General features: G+C 42.2%; 1 protein-coding gene across 1 annotated transcript; it reads right to left on the minus strand.

Annotated features, from left to right (window-relative positions):
* Positions 1-1,333: 1,333 nt before the first annotated feature.
* Positions 1,334-5,744, minus strand: mymk (myomaker, myoblast fusion factor). Its single transcript, XM_087790731.1, has 6 exons — positions 5,606-5,744; positions 4,948-5,062; positions 3,812-3,960; positions 3,613-3,729; positions 2,672-2,812; positions 1,334-1,552 (listed from the first exon to the last, which is right to left on the minus strand). Exons 1-6 carry the CDS (start codon positions 5,738-5,740, stop codon positions 1,334-1,336), a joined length of 876 nt encoding a protein of 291 aa, XP_087646857.1. The 5' UTR covers positions 5,741-5,744.
* Positions 5,745-8,972: the final 3,228 nt, after the last annotated feature.

Below are 8,972 nucleotides of genomic sequence, written 5' to 3' on the forward strand. Positions count from 1 at the left end.
TGATAGTGTGTAATGTGTTGGCTTTGTGTTGTTTGTTTTGAATCGTGTACATTTTGCGTTGTTTGTTTAATTTTCTTTGTCTTGCATTTTGCAGATTTTTGTGCGTTGCTTAGCTTTGTGTTTTTTTTTTTTAGTTGTGTTTGCTTTGCATTGTGTTTGTTTGTCTTGCATCTTCCATTTTTTGTGTGTGTTGCTAACTTTTGTTTGTTTTAAGTTGTCATTGGTTTTGTGTGGTTCTGTTGAAAAAGACAGTGAGTCATGTGTTCTCGACCCACTCTTCAGACAGAGCTTCCCTCAGCACGTCTTCCATCGCTGTGTGAAATAGTCCTTCAATTATCTTCTGAAAAAAGTCAAACAGTTGTGATGTGTCCATAATTGAGTGCGTGTCAACATGTTTATGTGTGTACTGACAAAACTGGAACTTGTTAAATCTCAACCTTGTAGGATTTGTCTGTGACTGTGTTTCATGTTGAAAGAGCAAACACACACACACACACACACACATAAGGACGTCACAGTAATAGCAGATGCATCATTCATGGCGAGGGAGCAGGTTTCTCCGCATCGCTCGGATTCATCCCGGCTCACTGGGAGCAGGTTTGGATTTTGGAGTTCGTGAATTATCCAGAAGCTTCTTGTAGTTCGAATGTTCTTGTGAAGTGAAGCGCAGGTCAACCAGGTTGAAATGTTCTCTAATACACACAAAAAACGTCACTTTCAGTCCCCAACTTTTGTCTTCACCGGGCCTGCTGCGATACCTGATGCCCTCTCTGGCCTGGGAAAACCTGTGGAGTCTACAGTCTGAGAGTCGATGCTTGAATTAAAATACATTTTAAAAACATAGATGCTTTATTGACAGTATAAACAAGGTTGTGGTCATTCTCATGTTGAGCTCCAGCGCCCCCTACTGCTCTTCAGGTCACTCCTCGTCTCTGGCACTCAACGAGGGAACAGCTCTGTTTCCCTGGAAGTCGTTGTCGGAGAGCAGACGAGCGGTTTCCCCTGGAGGAGCATTTCTTAAGACAATTTATATATTTTGGAAGGAGGCAGCACCTGCATGTTTGTGCGCCTCCTAAATCTTCCTGTCAGTTTTACTGTCTCGTCTCGGCCGCGTCTCCGTCTTCCCCTCGTCTTCGGGCTCCGTCGCGGCTCACATTAAATGTTTGCCGCCGCGCTCGCCGACTCCCAGAAGCCCGCTGTCTGACCCAGACTGCCAAAGTCAACTCGTCGAGGAGCGCCGGCCTCGATCGGTGGCTTCTCCTAAATGAGTCCAACAGCCGCCGCCGCCGAGTTAATCAGCCCGAAAGGTATTTGGTTTCTGGTCCCGCCATCGTCACTTCCAACCGTTCATCTCTTTGAGCTTGCTGACGCTCGGACCCTTGATGGGCGTGGAGGGCGGCGTGGAGGGCGGCGGGTTGTACAGCGGGAGAAGCGTTGGCGTGCTGGCGGCTTTGGTCCACAGCTTCTCCGTGGGGATGGTCCAGATGCTCCGGGACGACTTCTTCTTCTTGGTTTTGTCCGACTTCTCCTTCACGGTTCCCGGAGACATGGACTGCAGAGAGAAGCTTGTGTCAGATTTACGACTTCGGCAGCTCAGTAGCCGTCGGTCAGAGTCAACCGAGATCCAGACATGGTGCTGTTAACTCGCGGGTGTTTCAATATGATATAAGTTTGGTTGATGTTATTTTGTAATCACATTTGGTCGTTTTTAGGTGGATAAGTAAGTAAGTAAGTCATTTTTATTTGTATAGCGCTTTTCCAGACCAGGGTCACAAAGCGGTTAAACAATCAAAACAATATTCAATAAAGTATATACTTTAAAGATCAAGATAAAACTGATAACACAACAGGAGTTCCAGAAAATCAAGGAAAAGCCTGAACAAATAGAAACGTCTTAAGATGTTTCTTAAAGGAGTCAGTAGATCCATCAAGCGCAAAGGGAGAGGAAGATCGTTCCAAAGCTGAGGAGCAACAGCCTGGAAGGATTTCTCTCCTCTGGTCCTGAGTCGTGTGCGTGGAACCATCAGTAGATTCTGATCCACAGACCTCAGAGCCCGAGCTGGGGTGTAAGGCTGGATCAGATCACTGATGTAAGGAGGAGTCTCTTTTATATTTTAAAGTTGATCCTGAAAGAAACTGTCAGCCAGTGAAGAGTTTTTAGGATCGGAGAAATGTGGGTCCTTTTAGTGGAGCGGGTCAGAATTCTCACTGCAGAGTTAAGCTACTTTGAATACAGGGGGTGATAATAAGGTAAATAAATAAGTATAAATAATAAATAATAAATAAGCGTGGGGAATAGTGTTGCTCTGCAACGTGCATCACAGGATGTGGAATCAGAGATTACTGTTAATACAAATCGACACTACGAGGGTTCAATTGCAACGTGGAGGTTGAGGTCTGAAAATAAGGAAAAGCTAACAGTAAGCTAATGCTAATGCTAAGCTAGCACCTGTTGGAGTTTCACATAGACCAGGGGTGTCTAACTCGATGATACATGCGGTCAAAACCAGATGTATATTTGCTGAACTAAGCAATGGTCTTCACTTAAACACAAGTCATGATATCAACATGAACATCAATCCCGGGTTTGATTTTACGTCATCACGCCCCTGTCCGGTGTCTCGGACGGATCTGAAGTTTGTGGAGGAAAAGCAAAAAAAAAAACACGTACGCAGCAGCAGAGCGTGTAGCAGCTCAGCTTGGCGGCGTTTCGACCAGTTCCAGCGTAGCGGTTCTTTTTGGGCAGCAGGAGGACGAAGGAAACCGCCAGAGACAGATGGTAGAAGCTGTGGACGTACGCGTAGTCCCACTCCTGGAGGGGGGAGGACATGGTTGTGATGAGATGATTGACAGATCAAAGATCTTTGATGATTCATTCATAACTCTTATTTATTATTATTTGGAATTAGTTGTATATATCTTTTTACTTTCCTTTCTTAAACAAAATACATGACATTATAAACATAAATCTATAATCTTTGAATATAAACACATGTGTAACCAAATCCTCTAAATACTTCTTTAACAATGCATTTCTTCATGGCTCAGGGGCCACATGCGGCCCTTTGACTGCATTCATGCGGCCCCTTTGAGTTCAGAGTAGAACTGATGAGAATGATGATGATGTAGAAATGTTTCTGATGGCTAACCATTTTATTTTGCATTTATTTCAACAAGTTATTAAATCTAAATATAATTTGCAAAAGTTTGAATCTTTTCTTTTTGAGTATTTCTTGGTCCTCCAAATAAATTGAGTGAATATTGAGATTGAAAATATAAACTACAGTTTAGGATGTTTCACTTTATTCTATTATGTTATGAGATAATTGCACTTGATATTACATTGTCTTTTTTTGTACTATTTTGTCCATCACTTTATTGACTCCTCCCTCTTTTCTTCTTGACGGCCCCTGACGCCGGCCCCTCTATTTAATGAGGCCCCTGAGGAGTTTTAATTGCCCGCCCCTCCTCTGAAGCTCAACACATTCATTATTATTTGATTTCACTGTTGAATTAAACAATTGTTTCCCAGTAATGTGTCAGTTTAACATGCAGTAACCTTTATAATAAAATATACCTCGACATGTGTTTTATTTCCTCCACCACTCTCACCTCAAAGTAGAAGCGCAGCATGAGAGCGAGAGCACCGAAGCAACACCCGGGGCCGACCTGTTGGGTGTACACCTTCTTCTCGGGGTACACCGCCCGCAGCTGCTTCATCTTCTGCAGCTGGAACACAAGACGAGCGAGTGACGGACTGAAGCCGGACCTCTCACCCCTCCCTCCCCCCCTCTCCTCCCACGACACTCACCCACTTGACGGTGATGATGAACACGGCTGAGCCGATGGGTCCGGAGTAGATCCCGTAGCCCCAGCGGTCCTGGTAGATCCTCACCGCACAGGTCAGGACCCCGAACATGGTGATGGTGGACCGCTGCGGCTCGTCGAAGTCTCCTAGAGCTGAAACATGACGAGTGTCAATGAGGCTGCAACTGGATGAGCATCAGGGACAACGATTTTAGAGATTTGTTGTTGGATTCATTTGATTCATGTGTTCATATACTCATATAGAGTTGTCGGTGAGGGTGTGTATTGTCAAGAATCTTGCGATATTATACATATCACGATACATCATGATACTGTAGTAACAAGTATATATTTGTAGTATTGTCGAGTACTTGACTCTGGTGTTGTAGAATTTAAAGACCACATGACTCTTGACGAAGTCGTAACTGCTTTCATTTGTTTTGAAACTAAAATATGTCCAAACATCAGCTTTAAAAGCTGCTGGATCCGACTGTATCCCCTTATCCTCAGTCACTCCCAGGATTTTATTGTTCCCCTAGTTAAGGAGGACGTAATAACTGCTGCCATCTAGTGCCCGGAAATTTAATTGCAACAAAAAACTCGACAAACGCCGTGAATGTAATAATGTAAATAAATAATTATAATAATATAATTAATAATAATAATAATATTAATAATAATTTAATTTTATTCACTCTTTGTTGAAATATAAACCATAACAGATAAAATAACATAAAAAATATATATATAGGATTTGAAAGCCAAAAGTTTGTCTATAGTGATATAGTGATGTTGATGTTATCGATACAATGTTGTGAAAAAAATGGTGATATTTAAGTGTATATCTATTTTCTCACACCCCTAGTAGACTTGAGGTGCGAGAAAAGGAAAGTAGAAACGAATGACGAAAGGTCATCATGAGCAGGTAGATTGGTATTTTAGTGAGTAGCCATTAGAGATGTGGACGAAGGATCCACAGAACAGTTGGTCAAAAGTTCCATCCGACAGGTGGAGGTTACAAAGACCAACTTCAGATACGATAGTAGCTTAGTTGCTAGTCGTGGCAGCTAACATCGGTGAAGCTGTGGTTGTCGGTGCCAAAGACCGTGAGTCACTAGATGATCTAGAGTCTGGACTCACCGACGAGCGTGACCCACATGGACAGAGCGGTGGCGTAAACACTGAAGTACTCCAGCACGTCGTATCTCATGAAGCAGAGGATGGAGAGACCTGGTCCGTCACAGGCGTGGAAGATCTGGACACACACACACACACACACACGTTGAGTGTCGACCCGAACACATTCTGCAGAAAACGGTTGTTCAGGGTTCGACTCGGACCCAAGGTCGGTCAAGGTCGGTCAAGATGCTGGTGCGACTTCAGTTCGCTGCTTTGTTTTTGTCACAACTAACAACTCAAGCTTTTACTGATGACAGAAATATTAATATTTAGCTTTTTAGTTTATTATTTTTTAATCTTCAACACATTCTTTTGTTATTATTATTTGTTATCATTTTCTTATCCGAGCCTCTCAAATGTGACCAAGTTTTTGAACCTTAAAGGTGTTAAAAACATGAGGTTTTTGAAATCTTCCAGTAGCAATTTTCTGTTTTGTATCTTTTATTTTTAAATGTTACTTTAAATTAACTTTGCCGAGTCTCTCCCAGGTGACAGAGCTCCACACAAGGAAGATGATGAGACATTTTTTTTCTCCCCACTAAGCATCACACACACCAGAAGAGCTTCGTCTGTGGAGGAACATTCTCGATCATCTGACATCAAACAAAGCGAGTCTCACCGCGGTGAAGAACATGGTGAAGAAGTAGACCATGGCCTCCATGTGGAAGCCCCTCTTGGCAGCCACGCTGGCGGTGGGTAGGAAGACCAGACTGCTGACGGTGGGCAGCAGCAACTTGGCGATAAATGCCCCCATGATGGACGGATCAGCAGCAGAGCCGGACTGAGGTGGAAGTCGTGGTCGGACGTGAAGTTCCTCTTCTGGGAGCCTTGGAGAAAGTTCCGGCCCGAGATCACTCTCTCTCTCTCTGTCACTGTCCCAGCTGTCCACTCTGGACCTTTAAACTTTAAAGTCCTGCAGGCTGGAGTCCAGGACGGGACAGCTGCTGGCATTCCACTGCAGCAGGCGAACAAGGAGCAACCGGAGGGAACGGCACAGGCCCAGTTGGGCGACTCCTCTCGAATATTTGCACTGAAGGCTTGTTTTGGTACATGTGTGTATTTTCTTGTGTTCAAACTAACGCGATCATTTATCTTAATCGAAATTGAATCGTCATTAATTGAATGAATGTTGATTAATAAAGCAATTTAAACGTAAATACAATAATTTAAGGGTAAAAAACAATATTGATAAATAAGGATGGAGATTATTAAAGCATATCAGGAGGTCATTAAACAATTGATCTCATTTTAAACAAGTGTTTAAGACCCAGTCAAACTCAGGTCTCAATGTTATTTAAAGAAAATCTAAATAATGTGCAGCAAACACCATACAAGGCGCAGAGAGTCGGAGAAAGTGTGGCGCAGCAGTTGTCCCTGCTCAGCTGTCCCAGCTGCTCGGGTGCACAGACAAAGAGTCCAGTCTTGAGTCGCCCCACATTCTCCGAGTGCCTCGGAAACCCGAGCCGCCGCGACACAAAACTGCACGTGGGAAGAAATCAGTGTTTGAAGTGTGATTACTGTTTGAGTTTGATCACCTGTGTTACCTTCTAACAGGTCCTTTAATGAAACACAGACTCTTCACCGCACACCTGCAGGGGATGTGGATCAGCTCCTCTCATTCTGACGCTCTGGTTCTCAGTTGACTCCATTAACAAATCTGGGGTTGTTGTTCTCTTTATTGATCGTAACTGAGACACACACATACAAACACACATTAAACCATTTTACTGACAGAACATCACAAAACAATTCAACACAATAAAACAATGTTTTTTCAATGAAATATTTACAACTAGTTGTATATTAAAAAAAAAGTTTAATAATGAAATCCTAAAATACTTCAATTAATTAATTCGGATTGAATAATATAGAAACTTACCTCCACACACACGCATACAAATACACACACAATACACCACATGGTTGGATGAATTAGAACTCTCTTTCTTTTCAAATGTCTCGTGCTCACATACTAGTGGTGGTAGAAATGATAGATACAGCAATATCGCAATATTTCTTCTACAATATTGAGTCCATATTCGACAGCACTGTATAATTTTTTTTTCTTCAAAATGTCTTACATGTTTCAAATCATATTTAATTTTTATCATGGTACTTTTATGGTTTAGATTTAAATAATGTGTGTATAAAATAAAATAATTAGATTTAATATTTACAATTAACATATATATTAGATATTAACAGCATTTTTTTGTTGCAATTAAACTCCCAGTCGCCAGATGGCAGCAGTCATTACGCCCTCCGCTTCTAAAGAAACAATAAAACCCTGCGAGATCCCAGCAACGACTGAGGACGAGAGGATACAGTGGACTCCAAAGCTGATATATGGACATATTGGTTTAAGGCAAACATTGAATCAGTTACGTCTTTGTCGAAAGTCAAGTACCGAGTCAATACTACATCCGTGTTCCTCCAGTGTTGCAATATAATAATGACTTTTCCCCTGATAAGTGCTTTTCCTATTAATTTCAGGTCATCCACGCGAGTTCTCGTCACCCCGGTGACCTCTGCGTCCACTCTTGGTTCTTAGCTGAAGCAGGAATGTGGGGAATTCCTTACACCTGTGAAGGCAACAGATTCTCGGGTGACGCTGCCACTATTTCCTCCTCGCACGACCTACGACCTCTGACGACCTGAGCACGACCCCGACCACCCTCCGTGACCTTTCGAGGTGAAAGTTCACCGGTGTGAGAGACATCCACCGATCGACCCATCGGTGTGATCCGGGCCTCTCGCCGGGACCCAGACGTCAGGATGTTCCTGCGAGGAGACCTGGAGCTCCCAGACGGTGATGAACTCTCATAATTTGTTATGTCTGAGCAGGAACACGGAAGAGTCTGAGGAGGAACTCGATCTGTTGTTTTTAGGTTTCAGGAAAACTTTGGCTGGAGTTCCCGAGAAGCAGAAGACAACAAGAGAGCCAGAGAGAGCTATTGTGTGATTAGTATTAAATTATGTTTGAGCGAGGCCAACCAAAACATCTCATCAATCCAGGAACACATACATGTAGAACGTAAATGTGTTTCTAGCTCAGCCATGTTTATGTCTGCTGCTCGGGACGATCCGTGTGCAGCGCCGCGAGACATGTATCTGCTGGGAAAAGGCCCGATTTACAGAAGGAGAAATGAATCTCATTACAATAATACAGTCAAATTGAATGTGAATTTTATTGTCATTAAGAACGTTTTAATCGTCTGTCAGCACAGTTTCTACGTTGCTTAAATGTAGCTAGCGTTTATTTGTAATTTCAAGAAGAATACGTTAGTTTGAAGTAACTTTTTATTATTATTCTTTTTTTTAATAATTACAGAAAAAAGTGTTTCATTTACGTGTTTAAAATATCTATTTCGTAATAAGGAAAAGTTTGTATTTCAGTAAAATGGAAACACTTTTAACGTTAGAAACTGAACAAATATTTATAATGGTGCGTAAACTATGCCAGATATGGGCATTTGTTCTTTGTTTTTTGGCCCCTCACAACAGTCACTGTATACAATGTGGCTCTTTTCCAATCTAGCCTATGAAAATCATTCACATTAGTCAATATAAACTAAAGTTGAATCTTCCTCTCCAAGATGCAGGAAGTCCCTCATCATGACCATGTTTTGAACTCATCACTTTATAAACTTCTCCCTAAATCTCAACGAACAAGAGGTTACGAGAGCAGAGTCCATTATGACATTATAATGGCTTCACACCTCCTCCAGCCAGTTGTAATCATGCCCTGCTTTGTTTATACAAACAAGTCACTTGGACGTGTAGACTTCCGGGATTGATGACATACAGTGACAAACCTTGATGTTTGAACTATCACAGCAGAGTGGGTGTGGCTATGGAAAACAAGATTTCATCTCCAGAAAAAGCAAGTGTTTTCAGTGGGCGGGGCACACACAAGTCCAACATTTTTACACTTAAATTAACACATTTGTTGCCCTTTAATAAAAAAAATGTTACAGATTTCATTC

This window comes from Callionymus lyra, chromosome 1, assembly GCF_982586985.1.
Source record: "Callionymus lyra chromosome 1, fCalLyr1.hap1.1, whole genome shotgun sequence".
Taxonomy (NCBI): Eukaryota; Metazoa; Chordata; class Actinopteri; order Syngnathiformes; family Callionymidae; genus Callionymus; species Callionymus lyra.